The sequence below is a fragment of the Eucyclogobius newberryi genome, unplaced genomic scaffold (genome assembly GCF_026437365.1).
Source record: "Eucyclogobius newberryi isolate DKJ021-1_F unplaced genomic scaffold, fEucNew1.0.hap1 SCAF_1, whole genome shotgun sequence".
NCBI classification, from domain to species: domain Eukaryota; kingdom Metazoa; phylum Chordata; class Actinopteri; order Gobiiformes; family Gobiidae; genus Eucyclogobius; species Eucyclogobius newberryi.
In genome coordinates, this window is record NW_027315723.1 from 24806519 (window position 1) to 24828298 (window position 21780).

At 41.3% G+C, this 21780-nt stretch overlaps 1 protein-coding gene and 1 long non-coding RNA gene across 8 annotated transcripts in view; one reads left to right on the forward strand and one right to left on the reverse strand.

Annotated features, from left to right (window-relative positions):
- The first annotated feature begins 16746 nt into the window (after positions 1-16746).
- Positions 16747-19087, forward strand: LOC140356080 (uncharacterized). The gene is made up of 2 exons (XR_011926056.1): positions 16747-16951; positions 18049-19087. It is a non-coding gene; the product is annotated as an uncharacterized lncRNA (long non-coding RNA).
- Positions 18436-21780, reverse strand: part of epb41l2 (erythrocyte membrane protein band 4.1 like 2) — a 38231-nt gene continuing 34886 nt past the window's right edge. For all 7 annotated transcript variants that reach the window (XM_072440754.1, XM_072440743.1, XM_072440763.1 and 4 more), the window contains 3 exons: positions 21142-21222; positions 20473-20586; positions 18436-20231 (listed from right to left, as the gene is read on the reverse strand). In XM_072440754.1, coding sequence (XP_072296855.1) covers positions 20482-20586; positions 21142-21222 — 186 coding nt within the window. In that variant the 3' untranslated portion in view covers positions 18436-20231; positions 20473-20481. The remainder of the gene's footprint in view (positions 20232-20472; positions 20587-21141; positions 21223-21780) is intronic.

Sequence of the window (21780 nt, forward strand, 5' to 3'; positions counted from 1 at the left end):
TACATGTCCTCCCATGGTAGAAAAAGCTTCAGTTGTAGTCATCTGGACTCAGTTTGAAAAATTAGACGTTTCGACTCTCATCCAAGAGTCATTGTCAATAAAAGAATTTAGATCGAGAACTCCGATATTAATACTGTTCTGTGGTAAGACCCGCCCATTGGGCGGAGCCTTCCTGAAGTAGAAAGAGTTGTTTGTTTCAACAGAAACTCCCCCCTTGTATCTACCGAGCTAGCCTATTCAGAATCTTAATGGCCTATTAGAATCCTCTTTGTCTTTGTGAGACCCTGGCTCAACCACCCTGAGTACCTGATTAGCATCCGAATGTCCTTGTCCTGGTCCTCTACCTTTCCAGGGGTTCAGTAACCCATTATAAATAACAGGAAGATTAAACCTTAGCCCTCCATTTCTGTTTAAAGAAGGTCTTTCTTTTTTAACAAAAATAGCTTCCTTGACTCCTCTTTCAAACCATCTTTTCTCCCTGCTTAAAACCTTCACATCACCGTCTTCAAACGAGTGATTAGAGGCTTCAAGATGGAGATGCACGGCACTCTGAGGTCCTGAACTAGTATTTCTTCTGTGCTGATAAAGCCTCTTGTGTAGAGGCTGTTTTGTCTCACCTATGTACCGTTCTTTGCAGCTTTCTTCACTGCATTGGATCGAATAAACTACATTGCTCTGTTTTTGAGTCGGCAACTTGTCCTTAGGATGAACCAGTTTTTGTCTTAAAGTGTTTCCTGGTTTAAAATAAACAGGGACTTCGTGTTGTCTAAAAATTCTCTGCAGTTTTTCCGACAGGCCAGACACATAAGGGATAGAAACACCCTTCCTTCTCTGTTCAGTTTCCCTTTTGTCCTGCTTTTTGATTCTCTTCACTCTGTTGAGAGCCCAAGCGGGATAACCACAGGCTGAGAGGGCATTTCGGACATGTTTTTCCTCTTTCTTCTTGCCCTCTGAGCTGGTGGGCACACCTTGAGCTCTGTGTTGTAAGGTTCTGATCACACCCAGCTTGTGCTGTAGTGGGTGGTTGGAACCAAAGAGCAAAGGACCAGGACAAGGACATTCGGATGCTAATCAGGTACTCAGGGTGGTTGAGCCAGGGTCTCACAAAGACAAAGAGGATTCTAATAGGCCATTAAGATTCTGAATAGGCTACCTCGGTAGATACAAGGGGGAGTTTCTGTTGAAACAAACAACTCTTTCTACTTCAGGAAGGCTCCGCCCAATGGGCGGGTCTTACCACAGAACAGTATTAATATCGGAGTTCTCGATCTAAATTCTTTTATTGACAATGACTCTTGGATGAGAGTCGAAACGTCTAATTTTTCAAACTGAGTCCAGATGACTACAACTGAAGCTTTTTCTACTATGGAACACGCCTGGACGAATGAGGGATTACACCGACATGTCCTCCCATGAACTATTTTTTGCAGTGAGCGTCATATTTTGATGTACCATTGTGTTTATTCACAATGGGCTTTGAAGATCGTTACCACAGCGTTTCCTTATCATTCGTTTACGCAAAGTTGTATTTAAATTGATTCATACATGTTTGAATTAAACCTTGTGTTGTCCTGCAGCTCAGGCCCGATTGCTCAGAAAATCCCTGTTTTCACCTTCCCCCTATCCCCGCCCACATCCATGTACTCCGTTGTATTACTACCAAGTCATTTTAGATTGATATTGTGGTTTAAAAAGATCATCCACTTATGTTAGAGTTCAATATTAAGCAATTGAAAAAGAAAAGAAATAGCACAATATGTCTCTTTTAACCTGCCTATGACAGGTTGGACCACTCACTGAACTAAAATGCAGTTAAAATGAATATATTTTAAATTTGGCAAAAATAAATTATAGACATTTTATCCGAGAATTGCAAATTATTAAGGTTTATAATTTTACTTCCCGTTTGAAATTGATAACATCACCACCAAAACCCATCTAATGTCACAATTGTGACAAATACAAATATACGAGAACAGCTTCATTTTGTCGACTTGTTTAGCGGGTGAATTACGCATCGACGTTAGATGCAATGAGCCGACGTTAGATTTTTCAACCCTTTTCAAGCCTCCACATTTGGCAGCAGCACTTGTTGTATGCGAGCACGTATTTAGCGCTGTACTTTTACTTAAACACACACATTTACTGCTCAGTACAATGTATTCTGACACTAGTGTGATGATAAATGTCGCTCTACGGCTCCTTTGTTGACTTTTTATAGTTGTTTTTTTCCTGCCAATGCCTCTGTGGTTAAGTATTTGAAGTATTTACTGTTTTGATCTTTACATAACTGTCACTGGTACGACATCGTCTGTGATTGTGCAACACATCGTAGCGCCGCCATCACACTGCGTTATCGTTGTAGTGCGCTGTACATGATGGTGATGAATACCTTGTCATTCCATCTGTAAAAGGCCGGGCAGCAGAATCGTGTGAAGTCTCAGTAACTACGAGGAGCGACACACAAAGGAACGTCTCTGTCAAAACAGCGGCAACCGAATTCTGTCACCGCCCGAGCGAGTGACGAGTCGTTTAAACCGCTGTTATTCGTCTGGAAATGATGAGACGCTTTGGAAACCGAACGCTCGGCTAGTATAAAACAGGCTCGTTGGAAACAGACGTTCAGATCAACAAAAGAAGCAAATAAATACCGCTGCGATGTGCTTCAACAGGCCAAAACATGGACGCTAACGGGTGAAAGCTGCAGAACAGACAACGCGGGAGAAAAGTGCAACAATAAGAACAATATGGTTTATAATCTTGACAAAAGTACCAAATGTGTCATGAGGAATCCAAGTGGGCCCTCAGAGGTGACTGTTGTTGTGATTTTGGGCCTTACAAAAATAAATTTATTTGAATTGAAAGTATGAATGCCGAGTTTATACTGAGTTTGTGGCTTATGAAATGGCCTTTGCTCCGGAAATGGATCAATGTCTATAATTATGTGTTTGACCAGAGCATCTTTTATTCAGAACACTTTATTGATCCTCAAAAGGACATTATTCAGTTGCTGCAGGTCCAAAAATCACCCAAGACACAATAGAAACACAATAACGGTCTTGTAAAAGCAATAATCAAAGTATTACTGGGACAATAGGATCCTTAGTAAACAATTTATAAGGCAAGGCAAGTTTATTTGTAGAGCACATTTCATATAAGGCGTTAACAATCATGTGTCACTTGGTTATGGATTAATGAGCGGCTTAATAATTGCTCTTGCAAACATTGTGTACAGGGTTTATCAACACAAACAGGTAAATCAACATTTAAATGTTGATAATGCCTCATAAACTTTCTTTTAAAGCGTGACCCCAAAAGGCAAACAAATAGTTGTGGGTCACTATTGTGTGCCTATGACTGAAATACTTTGACCTGGTTTTTAATATTTTAAATACCATATTCATTTGCTTTTATGTTTTATTTATTTATTCTGACATACACCGTTTTATATTTGTATAAACTGTATTGTGTTTTAACATTGTAAAGCACTTTGAATTGCGCTTTGTACGAATTGTGCTCTATAAATAAATTTGATTGATGAATTGAGAAAAGAGCTCATATTTGATAGCAAGAAACAGGGAAGAGAGTGGAGCGAGACATTCAGCAGATACAGAATCACAGTTGTGTCATTGGTAAACTAAAATCGTATTATGATGTATAACAGGACATATAATGAGCCGTAAAAGTGCAGACATACACTTCATACAACTGTTTCTGTTCTTCTTCTTTTTGTCTTGTTCTTTCTTTCTTTTTGACAAACGCAGTCGATATTCTATTTATCACACATTCAGAACAATGTCATGGTTTTGGTGGTTGTTGTGGTTGTGGTGGTGGTGGTTGTGGTGGTTGTTGTTGTTGTTGTGGTGGTGGTTGTTGTGGTGGTGGTTGTTGTGGTGGTTGTTGTGGTTGTTATTGTTGTGTTGGTGGTTGTTGTGGTGGTTGTTGTGGTTGTTGTGGTGGTTGTTGTGGTTGTTATTGTTGTGGTGGTTGTTGTGGTTGATGTTGTAGTTGTTGTGGTGGTGATTGTTGTGGTGGTTGTTGTGGTTGTAGTGGTGGTGGTTGTTGTTGTTGTTGTTGTGGTTGTGGTTGTTATTGTTGTGGTGGTTGCTGTGATTGTTGTGGTTGTCGTGGTGGTTGTTGTAGTGGTGGTTGTTGTTATGTTATGTTATGGTGGTTGTTGTGGTTGTTGTTATTGTTGTGGTGGTTGCTGTGATTGTTGTGGTTGTAGTGGTGGTTGTTGTGGTGGTTGTGGTGGTTGTGGTGGTGGTGGTTGCGGTGGTTGTTGTGGTTGCGGTGGTTGTTGTGGTGGTGGTGGTTGCAGTGGTTGTTGTAGTTGTTGTGGTGTTGGTGGTTGCAGTGGTTGTTGTGGTTGTTGTAGTTGTTGTGGTGGTGGTGGTTGTTGTGGTGGTTGTTGTGGTTGTGGTTGCTGTGATTGTTGTGGTTGTAGTGGTGGTTGTTGTTGTGGTGGTGGTTGTTGTTGTAGTTGTTGTGGTGGTTGTTGTGGTGGTTGTGGTGGTGGTGGTTGTTGTCGTTGTGGTGGTTGTTGTAGTTGTTGTGGTTGTTGTTGTTGTTGTGGTTGTTGTTGTTGTTGTTGTAGTTGTTGTGGTGGTGGTTGTGGTGGTGGTGGTTGTTGTTGTGGTTGTTATTGTGGTGGTGGTTGCTGTGATTGTTGTGGTTGTAGTGGTGGTTGTTGTTGTGGTGGTTGTTGTAGTTGTTGTGGTTGTTGTTGGTGTTGTGGTTGTTGTGGTGGTAGTGGTGGTGGTTGTTGTGGTTGTTGTTGTTGTGGTGGTTGTTGTGGTTGTTATTGTTGTGGTGGTTGCTGTGATTGTTGTGGTTGTAGTGGTGGTTGTTGTAGTTGTTGTGGTGGTTGTTGTAGTTGTTGTGGTTGTTGTGGTGGTTGTGGTGGTGGTGGTGGTTGTGGTTGTTGTGGTGGTTGCGGTGCGGTGCGCCATCACGGCCCCTGGATCCACGCGGGGCCCCGGATGAGTTCTGTTTTCCTCTCCTCGTGGCGTCACTAAATGTCACCATCTTCCGTGCGGCCGTCGTCACCGCGTGGCCAAATGTCAGCCCCCTTCACGCGACACCGGCGGCGTCAACAACGCGGCGGCCGTAACTATGATGATGAGCATCTCCAGTGACCTCAGCGTGTACCGTTTGCATCCGTCCGAAAGTGTAAGTCGTGCTAAAAGGGCTGAGGGGTTGCCATGACAGCGGCGAAAGAAAAAAAACACACACACACGAGAGGGAAGTGGGAAAGTTGCACCGTTATTTTACTAAACAATTAAAGATCATGTCGTTTTGAAGATGTGCAAAGTCTGAATTATGTCGTCTATAGTAATGATTTTACAAAAAGAGCTGATGAAAAAACGTAGAAAATGTGATATTTCTGCACTTTTGTGATACGTTTTACAGACATTTCCCATTTGTCGCATAATTAAATCTCATCTAATACGTTTGAAGACGTGTTACTGATGCAAAATCGACTTTCAGGAGCTTTTAACCATATTCTAACTGCTTTCCCTCCTCGTTAAACCACTTGACGATGTGTTTAAAGTGATTTGTGCACATTTGAGTATCTTTATTCTCCTGCGGACAAGATGCCTCTGATAGTGACATACTCTGCCCATCTGCTATTCTATTTTATTAAATCAAATGCAAATCAACACAGCTCGTTTTAGATCAATATTGCGATTTATTGCGATACAAAATACGACATAATGATCCACAGGAGTCACAGAAGACAAAAGCACAACATGACGTCTTGAACATATTTCTGTTGGACTGACAAACTGTAACGTCCTCGTTATCAAAGATTCTTTTTTGTTAATATTTCCATTCATTCTGCTCTTTCTCTATTACAGCTTGTGCTTTTTTGGGTTTTTTTTCAGTGTTGAAAATGAAAAGGTTTTACTGGGTTTATCCTGCTTTAGAGTTGTGGTGTCAGTGGCATAAAGTAGCTTCAATATTATCTTTTATTGTTTCAAAATGTGGTACAGATCGACTCTTAAATCCAGTTTAGACTTTCCTCAACTAAGAGAAGGAATAATGAATGAACTGACTGTAAATGCGACTGTAAATGTGACTGTGTAAATGTGACTGTAAATGTGACTGTAAATGTGACTGTAAATGCGACTGTGTAAATGTGACTATAAATGTGACTGTAAATGTGACTGCAAATGTGACTGCAAATGTGACTGCAAATGTGACTATAAATGTGACTGTAAATGTGACTGTGTAAATGTGACTGTAAATGTGATTGTAAATGTGACTATAAATGTGACTGTAAATGTGACTGTAAATGAGAGTGTAAATGTGACTGCAAATGTGACTGCAAATGCGACTGTAAATGCGACTGTGTAAATGTGACTGTAAATGTGACTGTAAATGCGACTGTAAATGCGACTGTGTAAATGTGACTGTAAATGTGACTGTGTAAATGTGACTATAAATGTGACTATAAATGTGACTGTAAATGTGACTGTAAATGCGACTGTAAATGCGACTGTAAATGCGACTGTAAAATGTGACTGCAAATGTGACTGCAAATGCGACTGTAAATGTGACTGTAAATACGACTGTAAATGTGACTGTAAATGTGACTGTGTAAATGTGACTGCAAATGTGACTGCAAATATGACTGTGTAAATGTGACTGTGTAAATGTGACTGCAAATGTGACTGTGTAAATGTGACTGTAAATGTAACTATAAATGTGACTGTAAATGTGACTATAAATGTGACTGTAAATGTGACTGTAAATGTGACTATAAATGCGACTGTGTAAATGTGACTGTAAATGCGACTGTAAATGCGACTGTGTAAATGTGACTGTAAATGTGACTGTAAATGTGACTATAAAAGTGACTGTAAATGTGACTATAAATGTGACTGTAAATGTGACTGTAAATGCGACGGTAAATGCGACTGTAAATGCGACTGTGTAAATGTGACTGTAAATGCGACTGTGTAAATGTGACTGCAAATGTGACTATAAATGTGACTGTAAATGTGACTGTAAATGTGATTGTAAATGTGACTGTAAATGTGACTATAAATGTGACTGTAAATGTGACTGTAAATGTGACTGTAAATGCGACTGTGTAAATGTGACTGTGTAAATGTGACTGTAAATGCGACTGTAAATGTGACTGTAAATGTGACTGTAAATGCGACTGCGTAAATGTGACTGTAAATGTGACTGTAAATGTGACTTTAAATGTGACTGCAAATGTGACTGCAAATGCGACTGTAAATGTGACTGTGTAAATGTGACTATAAATGTGACTGTAAATGCCACTGTGTAAATGTGACTGTAAATGTGACTCTGTAAATGTGACTATAAATGTGACTGTAAATGTGACTGTAAATGTGACTGTAAATGCGACTGTAAATGCGACTGTAAAATGTGACTGCAAATGTGACTGCAAATGCGACTGTAAATGCGACTGTAAATACGACTGTAAATGTGACTGTAAATGTGACTGTGTAAATGTGACTGCAAATGTGACTGCAAATATGACTGTGTAAATGTGACTGTGTAAATGTGACTGCAAATGTGACTGTGTAAATGTGACTGTAAATGTAACTATAAATGTGACTGTAAATGTGACTATAAATGTGACTGTAAATGTGACTGTAAATGTGACTATAAATGCGACTGTGTAAATGTGACTGTAAATGCGACTGTAAATGCGACTGTGTAAATGTGACTGTAAATGTGACTGTGTAAATGTGACTGTAAATGTGACTGTAAATGTGACTATAAATGTGACTGTAAATGTGACTGTAAATGTGACTGTGTAAATGTGACTGTAAATGTGACTGTAAATGTGACTATAAATGTGACTGTAAATGTGACTATAAATGTGACTGTAAATGCGACGGTAAATGCGACTGTAAATGCGACTGTGTAAATGTGACTGTAAATGCGACTGTGTAAATGTGACTGCAAATGTGACTATAAATGTGACTGTAAATGCGATTGTAAATGTGACTGTAAATGTGACTATAAATGTGACTGTAAATGTGACTGTAAATGTGACTGTAAATGCGACTGTGTAAATGTGACTGTGTAAATGTGACTGTAAATGCGACTGTAAATGTGACTGTAAATGTGACTGTAAATGCGACTGCGTAAATGTGACTGTAAATGTGACTGTAAATGTGACTGTAAATGTGACTGTAAATGCGACTGTAAATGTGACTGTAAATGTCTCTGTTGAAGTTCAAGTATGAAAAGTACAAGCACAAAAGCAGAATTGTCCGCGAAAGTGCCACGTACCCAAACGTTGCAGTCACGTGTTCTGTTTATTTTACAGTATTTTATAACAGTTTTAAATATAGACGACATACGTAGCAGGGCTGGGCGATACTATGGTCTTTAAGAGGTAAATAAAGTCTTCTTCACGCTTCATTGGTGTGTGTCTGGTACTTTTACTTCAATATGTTTTAGCCCCTGTGTCTGTTCTTTTACTTAACAAATGGAGTACTTCATCCATTGCCGGTCTGACTGACAGCTGCATGGTCTGTTTGTGTCTGTGACTGTGCGACATACCACCTCCATTAAAGCAACACCATCAGCTTTTCGCCAAAACTAATTTCGTGTTCGTCATTTGGATATTTCAAAAAGGAGATGGTTAAAAAGAATCACTAATTGGGCAGGGGAAACGTGCTTGCATCAAAACATTTCCCGATGAGTCTTTTAAGTTCACACTAAAAGGTTGTTAATATTTTGTAAAAATGATGTTTTCTTTCTCGTAGTCAGTGTGAGACATCTCCTCTCAATTAGACGTCTGTGTTAGTCACAGAGCGGTTCATCTGCTGCAGATCAATAAAAAGCAGTATTTGTTTCCCACAGAGATCGGTACTCGCTCACGCCCGGACAAAACCACCCACGCAGCACAGACACGAGCCACAGACACGAGCCACAGGCACAAGACACAGACAGACACGAGCCACAGACACGAGCCACAGACAGACACAAGACACAGACACAAGACACAGACAGGAGACACAGACAGGAGACACAGACAGGAGACACAGACACGAGCCACAGACACGAGCCACAGACAGACACGAGCCACAGACACGAGCCACAGACAGACACAAGACACAGACACAAGACACAGACAGGAGACACAGACAGGAGACACAGACACGAGCCACAGACACGAGCCACAGACACGAGCCACAGACAGACACAAGACACAGACACAAGACACAGACAGACACGAGCCACAGACAGACACAAGACACAGACACAAGACACAGACACAAGACACAGACAGGAGACACAGACACGAGCCACAGGCACAAGACACAGACAGACACGAGCCACAGACACGAGCCACAGACAGACACAAGACACAGACACAAGACACAGACAGGAGACACAGACAGGAGACACAGACAGGAGACACAGACACGAGCCACAGACACGAGCCACAGACAGACACAAGACACAGACACAAGACACAGACAGACACGAGCCACAGACAGACACAAGACACAGACACAAGACACAGACACAAGACACAGACAGGAGACACAGACACAAGCCACAGACAGACACGAGCCACAGACAGATACAAGACACAGACAGACACGAGCCACAGACAGACACAAGACACAGACAGAAGACGCAGGCAGGAGCCTCAGACAGACACGAGCCACAGACGGATACAAGCCACAGACAGACAGACACAGACAGGAGACACAGACACAAGCCACAGACAGACACGAGCCACAGACAGGAGCCACAGACAGGAGCCACAGACAGACAGGAGCCACAGACAGGAGCCACAGACAGGAGCCACAGACAGACAGGAGCCACAGACAGGAGCCACAGACAGATACAAGACACAGACACGAGCCACAGACAGACACGAGCCACAGACAGATACAAGACACAGATACAAGACACAGACAGGAGCCACAGACAGACAGGAGCCACAGACAGGAGCCACAGACAGACAGGAGCCACAGACAGACAGGAGCCACAGACAGGAGCCACAGACAGACAGGAGAAATGTTTTTTCTTGCCGTTTAAATTCCCCTGATTCATAAACATTTAAAATTCAAAGCGTTGATGAATCCCAGACTTGGGGTTGTTCATTCATTCATGTTCTGCCCCTTGTCCCCATCAGGGCTTGTGTGTGACTGAAGCCTGTCCCAGTGACTTTGGGCCTCAGGCGGGGCACACCTGGGACAGGGGCCGGCTCGTCGCAGGGTTAACACAGAGACATAGACACACATTCACATTCATGCACTAGGGGCAGTTTAGAGTTGATCATTCTGCCTAACACAAGCTTGTGTTTGGACAGAGGGGTCGTCACACATTCAAAATGTCCAGGCAAGACAAGTTTATTTGTAGAGCACATTTCATACACAAGGCAATTCAAAGTATTTCATACAACAGGAGAAAAATGCATTCAAATCACACAGAAATGACAGAAATCACAAAACAAAGAAAATCCTTTCAGTCACATGCACAGCTAAACAAAACTGTGATTTGAACATTGTCAGAGTAGAACCTGTCTCACATCTTCAGGAAGACAGTATTCTAGTGATCAATAACTTTCTAACAAAATAAGACACAGGACAGTAGGTGGACTATTTTGTTCCATGAGATGTTAACCTTCTTTCTTGTGCTGAAATGGAATTTTTAAAAAGACAAATGTGAAAATTGTGACAAACAACTGCGGTCTCCCCCACTGAGTGCACTTTGAGTGTTAGAAACCTAAAAGCTCACATCATTTTATATTGAAAACAAAGCTTTTGTCACTCAAAGTGTGAAAAAGAAACACAAATGTTGCTTTTTCACGGTAAGAAACTGTTTCTTCAAACTAAATATGACTCAAATAGTAGTAAGTAAAAGGATGGTGTCCGAAAAGTAATCTGAATATAATACACATATTATTATATATTATATTATACACATACACTGTTTCTAAAGTTTTAACATTGAACGTTTAACGACAAATGACAGAATAAGTCCACATCGAGCACTTCTACCTGAAACTGGTCCCTCCATCTCCAGATCAACAAACCCGATCAATGGCATTGATCCTGACGACTGCATCACTCGATTAAGCTGCACTTCTCACCGCGGCCGAGCCAAATAATGCCGTAGATTTCACCACCGTCTTTGCTCTGCCTTTGCCCCATGGGAAAACTCCACAGTGCACTTTAATGAGCCAAAGTAAAGCTGCATCAAAAACAGCCATGACAGGGACATGTCCTGTTCTCTTGTTTTTCTTCTCAAACCCACAGAAAGAGCAGCTAAACTAAAGTGTGTGATGGAAGCTGTCCTCAGGGTTTAGGAACATTAAATAAGAGCCTTTTGTTTTACGCCTCGAAGCGTCTGGTGAGAGCGTGTGCGGCGGCCCTGTGTGCGGCGGCCCCCGTGTGCGGGCCCCCGTGTGCGGGCCCCCGTGTGCGGGCCCCCGTGTGCAGCGGCCCCTGTGTGAGTTCTGTGGAAGCAGGTGTGCGTCAATATTTAAGATGTGGGTCTATGCGGATATTAAAATGTGGTATTTAAAGGTGCAGTGTGTAACAGCTGGACAGCACAGTATTTATGTTAAAGCAGGGCTGGGGGCCAAATCAGGACGTCCAAGCGATGAAATCAGGCCCATCTCTCAGCTTACAAATATTCAAAAATAAAATAAAATTCTTGCTTACTGGTTTATTTCTGAGTTATCACTACTTTAGACCTGGTTTGGTCTTGGTTTTGTCCTACACTGATTCTGGTTCAGTATTGGATGGGCAATTTTGCAAAGCAATGTTAGTAAAGTGTGTTTGTTGTATATTTTGTGTTGTGTTTTAACAGGACACTCGTGAAAAAGAAAACTTTCTCTTGGGTTTTCCCTGTATAAATGAAAAGAAAATGAATGAAAGCATTTTGTATGTCATTTCCCACAAAAATCGAATCTATCAATAGTTATTTTATTGAGCAGGAGATTTGTCATACGACTCAAACTGTTGTTACTGTAGTGGCCCAGAACAGCCCTGCATTAAAGGCTTGTCAAAAGTGTGACAAAACCCTTGAACTGGTATAAGACAAACAACTGCACATCATGAAACATGTTTAAAAACTCAAACGTACAGTGGAAATATGCAGTGTTATGCATTTGGGGTTATCTCGGAAAATAAATAAATAAAATTTGATATTAATTGGTAACGCGACACTTCTTTTTTAAATGTTTTTATTTTGATTGAGGTTTTGAAATAGGCATCGAGTATCGAGCCTTTTCCTTAGTGTAGAAATAGTGTCTTGACAACACTGTACTTTTGCACCATTTTAAAGCTCATTAAATAATACTATATAATTTTACATAGTGTTTTTAATCACAGTAACCGTGTTTATCGGCTGCATCCGTTGTATTTTTTTTTAAGGTTTAACAACTTTTTACTTAGTTACTTAAGTAAGATTGGAAAAGGCAGTGGTCGTTCTCGAAACCATTTAAAGAGGAAAGAAAAGTGTGCAGGATAGAAAATGGCAATGCAAAAATGACAAAAACGTTGATCCGCACACCAAAAAGCTCCAAAAAGATGAACTTATAAACTGCTCAGCACCAAGATGTTGTGCTTTAAACCATAACATTATAATCCCATTTTGTTTATATGGCTTATAAAATGTCTCATTTGTTCTATGTACAACAGAGCAATAATAAAGCCAGTGCAGTGAATGTCAAATCATATCAATAACAAGTGATTCTGACTCTATTATGAACAATCAAAGGCATTTTCTTTTCGTTGGACGACTTAGAAACGGTCGACAAACAAAAGACCTTGTTTATTCTGTCGCTGGTGAGTAACAGTAAAGATACTCAAATGTCATTGGACGATATCGCGTGTTAATGTCCTTTGGTAACAGTAAACAAGTCAAGGTTGATTCAATCCAGGCTCAACCTAATCCAATTGTGTTTGATCCGTACAGCCTTAAGAAGCAGAAAATGATCCTTTGTGTTGTGAAGATGAGACAGAGACATAAGCTAGAGGAAGGAGAGATAACACACTCTAAATACTGTATCCAATCTGCCACTGAACAAGGAGCAGATACAGTAAATGTGTTTTCTGCAACTGGCCGAGCTCAATAAGCCAGGAAAAAAAAAAAAAGCCTAAAATATATTTCTTCTTTATAACAAGTCTCATTTTAAGAGATATTGGCTCCAGCTCTGAAAAAAGGAGCTGCCAAAGCCCATCAAATGCTCAGTCTACAGTTTGTCGGTGCATTCCTCCAAGAGCAGCTTTACTCTTCATATTTACTCAAACACATCTGAGCGGGATTTAAAATGTCCCTCTGTGCAGAGCTTAAAGGCACTAGTGGCCAAAATTGCAGTATTTCAGCTTCACAAAGAGTTCAGAAACAGATTTAGTTTGAATTTGGTGTTATTTTAGTCAAACGGAATGAAAACTTTTCCCTGTTGTAAAAGCAATAACGATGTATTATCTGTGATCTGGAGAGGCCGCACTTTAGCTTCATTGCTCTTCCATTCACGCGAGGGAAAGAACAAATCTAATATTCATGAAGAAAATATAACAATAAAGCAATAAAACTCCCTTGAACATCAGCGATACAGATACTGGCAACGATATATCGACCATCCCCGTTATAAGTCAATCTGCACACGAGATTTAACTTTTCAACCACTGATTCGCCTCAGAGAACAAATGAAACTTGGATAGGAATATAGAAAAAGCCTTGAATAGAATGTGCCACAAACACACATTCACATTCTCAGACCTGGAGCTAATCTTCTCAACAAATCACAAGGTTTGACTGTTGGACCTGAGCAAAGTTCAACCACCACGAAAGCTGCTGCTGCTGCTGCTGCTGACGCCAAACACGAGCCGGACTCACAATCATGTGTGATCCTCGTCTGGAGACTTCCATTTGTGCTCGTTTGGATTTCAAAGTCACGGCGGAGAGTGTAACTAGCTCGATAAGGTAACGGATCTTTTTATTCACAAACTCTGAGCAATTTGAACGAATTTGAACGAATGATTGAAATCGTGTCTGCATTTTTTTCTGGGAGTAAAAAGAGTGTAAGTACATTATACTCAATATACTAACGACTATGAATCCCTCTACTGTCCTTTAATGCACATTGGTGACAGATTCATCTATATTACTTCACGACTGTCGCTCTACATGTTCTTTGTTTGAGGCTAGGGTTTTAATAACAATGCTTTTGATGGATTATTCATGTCTCAGATGAGTCACTGTTGTGTTGTGACCACATCATTCAGTGTACCGTATATTTAAAGGTGCAGTGTGTAACTTTTCTGGTGAGATGGCTTTCACCTTCTCGTCTTATCTTAGTTGTTGTCCCTGGAACGTTCCACTGAATTGTATTTATTATCAACACTATAATAACCACACGTTTGAAAGCGTTAATGAAGCTGGTGTGAACAGGGATTATGATGCTTTGACCTGCCACACGGCTGTGGGAGGGTCAAACCAGCTGGATTTAGATGAAGGATCTGGCAACCCAAACCTGAGGCTCCTTCTGCTTTCTGATCGTCTTGAGAACTGCAACCTTCGAGTTATATTAAAGGCTAGAGAGACCGTCGTCATGGTAACGTACAGTAAACAATGTCCAGGTCGAGCTCCAAGTGGTGTCGGGAAAATATACTGAAGAAATCATGCAAACTAATAATCATGTAATAAACACATTGATTATTAGACTTGTTTTTGTTTTTGCACTTGCAGCTCATATTCTACCAAATAATGTGGCATAATCTTGAACAAACACAGTAATAGTCGTGAAATAAAGAATGATCAATGGTTGAGTCCATGTGGTGTTAGTGACGCACAAACATACACTTTAATTGTGCATAAATATAGGGGGCAGTGTTTGAGGTGAATATTCATGTTCATAATTCAGTCCTGACAAACAGTTTTATGCTTCATTAGGACCACAAACCATTATAAGTTCATTTAAACATTTCATTTGAATTTTGTTGCTATTTTATTAGAATGTTGCCTTTTCTTCATTTGCAAGATGGACATCGAGATTGTCACGGCAACAGAACCCATGGACATATATGGACATGTTTGTCTTGTATCTGGGTCAAGTTTATTCAAGTGAAAGAAACAAATATTATGGTTCCTTTATTTAATGATGAACAAATAGTTTATTGAGAATGATTTAAGATAAGAAAGTATTTAATGTTCACTTTCTGCACTACATCTGTAAATTCAACTGTACATGTTGTGTATTTTAATGTTGATCCTATCCATGTTGCAGATTTAAATAGTTTATCTTTTTGACTTATATAGGTTGTTTTATCATTGTTTTATGTTGCACCAAATCACCAAAGCAAGTTCATATGTTTGTGAATTCTGTTCATTAGCAATGGCATTAGTTCTTTTGATCCTGATTCTGATAAACTAACCCAAAGTCCTGAATCTAACTTCTTACTCAACCTGAATAATTGTTAATAATCTATTGTTCCAAAGGCTAATTAAGGTGTCATTATTTTAAAGTACAGGCATTTTTACTCCTCAAAAGCACATTCCTGATGCTTTGTGAAAATATCGTCTCAATATTATAATCAATAGCCTCCATAGGAAAAGTTACACAGTTGACCTTTATTAAACAGTCCATGACCTGCTCTTACTTCAGCTGTCTGTGTCTGCAGTGATCCCGGGTGTTGTCCCCCTCCCGTGCTGCAGTGATCCCGGGTGTTGTCCCCCTCCCGTGCTGCAGTGACCCCGGGTGCCGCCCTTCTCCCGTGCTGCAGTGACCCCGGGTGCCGTCCCTCTCCCGTGCTGCAGTGACCCCGGGTGTTGTCCCCCTCCCGTGCTGCAGTGACCCCGGGTGCCGTCCCTCTCCCGTGCAGCAGTGACCCCGGGTGTTGTCCTTCTCCCGTGCTGCTGTCCCTCTCCCGTGCTGCAGTGACCCCGGGTGCCGTCCCCCTCCCGTGCTGCAGTGACCCCGGGTGCCGTCCCTCTCCCGTGCTGCAGTGATCCCGGGTGTTGTCCCCCTCCCGTGCTGCAGTGACCCCGGGTGTTGTCCTTCTCCCGTGCTGCAGTGACCCCGGGTGCCGCCCTTCTCCCGTGCTGCAGTGACCTCGGGTGTTGTCCCCCTCCCGTGCTGCAGTGACCCCGGGTGCCGTCCCTCTCCCGTGCTGCAGTGACCCCGGGTGTTGTCCCCCTCCCGTGCTGCAGTGACCCCGGGTGCCGTCCCCCTCCCGTGCTGCAGTGACCCCGGGTGCCGTCCCCCTCCCGTGCTGCTGTCCCCCTCCCGTGCTGCAGTGACCCCGGGTGCCGTCCCTCTCCCGTGCTGCAGTGACCCTGGGTGCCGCCCTTCTCCCGTGCTGCAGTGACCCCGGGTGCCGCCCTTCTACCGTGCTGCAGTGACCCCGGGTGCTGCCCTTCTCCCGTGCTGCAGTGACCCCGGGTGCCGACCTTCTCCCGTGCTGCAGTGACCCCGGGTGTTGTCCCCCTCCCGTGCTGCAGTGACCCCGGGTGCTGTCCCCCTCCCGTGCTGCAGTGACCCCGGGTGCCGTCCCCCTCCCGTGCTGCTGTCCCCCTCCCGTGCTGCAGTGACCCCGGGTGCCGCCCTTCTCCCGTGCTGCAGTGACCCCGGGTGCCGCCCTTCTCCCGTGCTGCAGTGACCCCGGGTGCCGCCCTTCTCCCGTGCTGCAGTGACCCCGGGTGCCGACCTTCTCCCGTGCTGCAGTGACCCCGGGTGCCGTCCCTCTCCCGTGCTGCAGTGACCCCGGGTGCCGTCCCTCTCCCGTGCTTCAGTGACCCCGGGTGCTGACCATGGGGGTCCTGGCTGCGCCCTGGGCCGATCTGGCTCTGCTCCTCAGAAACGTCTCTGACTCCGGCTCAGGGGAGGGCATCCGGATCATTCTGTGGATCTGTGGACTTGTGCTGTTCGTCTCCGTTTGTCTCATTCTCCTCCAACTCATCGTGTTCTTCCACTGGAAACTCAGACAGGGTGAGGACACTTTTATTAGCTCATTGGACATTTTATTTATTATGCAACCTTTTATTTTTCCCCAAATAGTGACGATAATAATAGATCAGTTTAAGTCTTTACAGCCAAATATAAGCAACAATCTTGTGTTTTCCAGTGTAGAAAGGATTGAAAAGGATAAAACCTCTAAATTGTATTTGAACTTGACAAAAAGTTTATTTTATGATAAGGTTCAGAATGTATCTGTAGATTAAAGGAAAAACGTTTGCAGGGTCAACAATTCTCTGTCCAGTAAAGGATACAAAATTGGACTTTGCCATTATCAAGATTGTCAGTAATTAGCTATTGGATAAACAAAACATGTAAAATAAAATGTCTTTAAACCGGGCTCACACACAAGGAAGTAACCAATACATGTAGACATTTAGAATACTAATTTAGACTGTTGTATTGTGGTAGTTACTCTTTTATTTAGTAGAAAACTGACTGTTCTAAAAACAAAGGAATCACAGTATTTGAGCTCACGATTTAAGCTTCAAACTTCATGGAATTAGTGAAAAAAAGAACTCTTATAGCGAGTGCTTTTTAATTTCTCTCATTTGTGATTAAGGATTTCTATAATAAATGCTTAACAAAAACAAAAAAGCAGTTTTAATCTTACGTCACGTTATGTTTTTAAACTATATAATGCAACTCTATATGAAAGTATTCAGTATTCAATACTCTGATGGGACACATTTCCATGGAGTTATTCAGTCTTCTGTAAATAAATACATTTTCAAAGTATTCTTCCCAACACGCTTCATTTGCAAAACCCACGATGATTTTTCATGTTTTGTGACATTAATACCATGTTATTTTTCATTTTCACCTCCATTCTGGAATTTAGACTTTAGAGTTTTGTTGACCGGTTTCTTGAGCTCATGATAATATTAATGCTCATTCCTTTTACTTATTGGCCACATATCACATGAGTCAGGTCAGTCGTTTAGTTATTGAATCCCATATTGTTAAATGATCTGATCCTTCGGCTTGAACATTAATCTGTTAAATTAACCCATGGATTAATAAATACAGCTCATGTCTATGAACTTTCTTCCCTGTTGTTCCACCTCTAGTTGAAAGTGAGTTGTCTATGGCCCTGAAGAGGAGCGCCACCTCCAGGACAAACTCCAGAAGTGCAGAATGTGAGAGGAAGAACTCCTGAATACAATGGATTTACAACTGTAAAACTATATTATATGTGTACTAAGCAGAGGCCAAAACGTGGCCTACAAGACACAGTCCTGAGCGGAGCAGCTGATCACCATGGTTACATTTTACACATGGACATTTCAAGTGTTGCAGGTTCACTATATAAACTTTTAAGTTTAAGTTTAATATCCAATATGTATTAGTTTGTCCCATGTACGTTTAAGGGTTTTAATGTTCTGCCTGAAACAAACTGGAAAAGACCCAAATAAATGAATTTGAACAGATGAACAGAAGACGCAGAAGTAGAGACATAAAATATAACAATGCTTTTATTAAACAGTGTAACACAAGGAGGTTGTGAATGTGGGAGACACAAGACACTGAAGCTGCTAGATACAAATCTACTGCAATGACCCACTGGACCCAAGGGAACCACGGGGCACATGGCTGGATTTACACTGGGATTTGGACATATATATTTTTACAAGTTTCATAATATTTTCCACATCATTTGTGACCCAATTAAATATTACACAAACAACAGTGTGTTTTACTACATGTCACTGCTTTATATGGTATTGCAGTTTATATGCAGGTTTTTTTTGTTTCCTTTTTTAAAGCACAAATTAAAAAAAAAAAAGTCATAAACCAGAGCCATTGGCCCCACAGCTCCTGAGCCCAGACGGAGACGATGTCAGGGGAATATAAATCAAATGATTAGGATGTTTTCTTTAAAATGTGACAACATTAAAATCATGGCCCAGAAGTCAGAACAGTTTTACAGAGAAGACAAATAAACATTTGAAATTCTACAGAAATATTTTTGGAAAAGCACAAGCCTCCACAGCTGCCGAACACCAAATTCTTACTTTAATTTTCAATAGTTTTGCCTCTGTGTCACTAGAGGTTAAAACTTGAGTGGAATGGCATTAAATGCATAGGAACAGCAAAGCTAATGTGCCCGTTAAAAGAGAATTACAATGAATGTTAGAAACAACATCACTAAGTCCACAGTTTGAGTCAGTCGAGTGTCAGATTCAGCTGGTTCTAAATGAAGATTAAAGTTTTTACATTTCATCATTAAACTGTTGTATGAGTTTTGTAACAAACATCTGATAAACGTCCCTTCACCTGGAGCAGAGCTCATAGTAACTGTTCTCAATGTTAGAGGCAGTTTGAACAAACATGTAAACGACAAGTTTCTTCTCCAGTCACCACAGAACTGATGAAAGGCTCATGGAGAACAACAGCTAAACATCAACAGTGGCTTTTACAATGCTTGGAAATTGAATGACATTGTGTTTAATCACTGATGTGATAAAGCAGAGGACTAAGCACTTTTATCCCATCTGAATTCAAACACAGAATTACATTTAATCCTCCCATTTACAAGGTTTACGGCTCACGCCACAGTTCAGTCTTCCAGATATTACACGGAAACTCACACTATGAGAAAATGTTGATAAAAACTGAAATGTTTTAAAACCAAAGTGTATTTAATAGAAACCCCAAACAAAATGTACCCAAATTACTTTTTGAACACATTTTTCAAAACTAACTTTTAAAAGATTTTGTAAAAATTGTAGCTTCTTTTCATTAGGAATGAGGCTGAAGAAATATTTTATATCAAAAACAAAAAAACAACAGTAGAAAAAAAGTGTTGCGGTCGAACTTGCTTTGATGCGGTTGGATGTGACCGCTCGGTTGAGTAAACACATTCTGTATTTACATTTTGAAGTGAAGGGCAATGTGAACATTAGAAATATCTCAGGTTCATCTTCTGAAGACTTGGGGAAAGAACAAACAGGTCCCACGTTGTAGTACTGACATCAGTACAATAATTTATCATGTTAGCCTCTTGATTATCAGTGCATCCCTATAGTTTCATTCTGTGACACATAAAACTCTAACGTCTTTCTTTGTCAAATAAACAGTTAAAGACAACCCACTATTAAAAAAATAAAAACATGCTACAAATGTTAGGCTAACAAAGTGGTTCTTTTGTTCCCTGGAAAAGGGCGAGGATATTACTTTTCTCTGTTTAGAAGTGTCTCTCCATCTGAAGGTTTCTCAAAGAGTTTGTGTTGTCGCCACGGCCACTTCAGCTCTGCAAAAGCAACAAGCAAACGAGAGGCCTTGGTTTAGAAAGAGGAGCTCCACGTGGCTACAGGCCACTCATCTACACACGTTCACAGATTCAGCAGAATATCAAGTATGTTATATGTCCATTATTACAGCAAAACCTGACTAAAGAGGAAACTAGCCTTTTAAACAAATGTCTTTACTATAGTCTATAGACTTTATCCTAAACCACACAACACATCAGACTCTTCCACTGCTGTGATTACCTGCGTCAGTCAATCCTCCTCCTCAGCCAATTCAGTTTCTTTATGAACCACCACTCGAGTTACAGACATGTCAGGATGCTGCTCTTTGGCCTCCTTTATAGCCTGGGCTAGTGCCTGCAGGGGCCACAGGCAACCACAAGGGGCAGCATCACACACAGCGGGCAGTGGTGCGGCAAACAGAAAACGAACAAAAAAGAAGCAAAAACATAAAATGACACAAATGCTGGATTTATGAATAATCGTCACATCAGATCAAAGGGAATCTGATAGTAACAAATGTAAGACGGATTTCTTACATTTGCTCATAGGTAAATCCAGCAGCGAAGACAAACGAGCAACGTAAATGACCATGGATAAAGCGCCGTGCACATCGACACGTTATATGTGTGACAATTATGTTACTAAGGTTTAGACATTTGAAGGAAACGCAATGGGAAGACATATTCAACACAAATAGTGGGAAAACTGTAAACAAAACCATAAATATATGTAGGAAGCGTCTTATGTTGTTCATTTCCCGCCAGATAGATGAGGTATGCAGACGGATGATGCTTTAGGGGCAGCACAGCATTGTTCAAATATCCACTGAAGTACTGACATAGTGACAGTAAAGCAGTTTGGATTGTAGTCTAAAGTGATCTAAAATACGCCCTGTGAATTAAAACTGACCTCATCGTGGTCAATGTCACAGTCTCCGGTGATGACGATGCGCTTCTCGATCCTGGTCTCTGAGAGTCCACCTTTTAGAGTCTAAAAAACAGAGTCACAGCGACGTGAAGGAACGCTCGATGGCAGGTTAACGCTCACTAGAACTGTGATCGTGGAAACTTCAGCGTCCGGTTATTTCTCTATTGGGGTTTTTTGTGTTGTCATTGTGTTTTTGGCTCCTCCAGGACCAAACGTGGGGAATCGGCGTTCCAGTTTTATAGAGTTAAATCTGGATCGGTTTCCCTGAGGTCGTGAGACAGGCCCCAAGTTCAGTCCAGGCTAAAAACGGTTCTGGAAGGAATTTTATCTGCAAAGTACTATACATTTTAAAGTATTAATTTCTGTCTTGTGGTTTACATTGTACCGTGTGTTTTTCATGATTGTAAAGCACTTTGAGTTACTTATCTATGGACAGACCTCTACGTATACATTTGAACTGATTTTGATTTGATGATGAAGTGGCACCTTTTTTTTTTTAGTTTTGCCCGGGGTAAGTCTTATACTTATAATCATACTTATATACTTGTACTCCGGAGAGATTTATATGTGATATTATTTGTTATTTTTACACTTGCAACCGCATTCCATACTCAGTAGAAC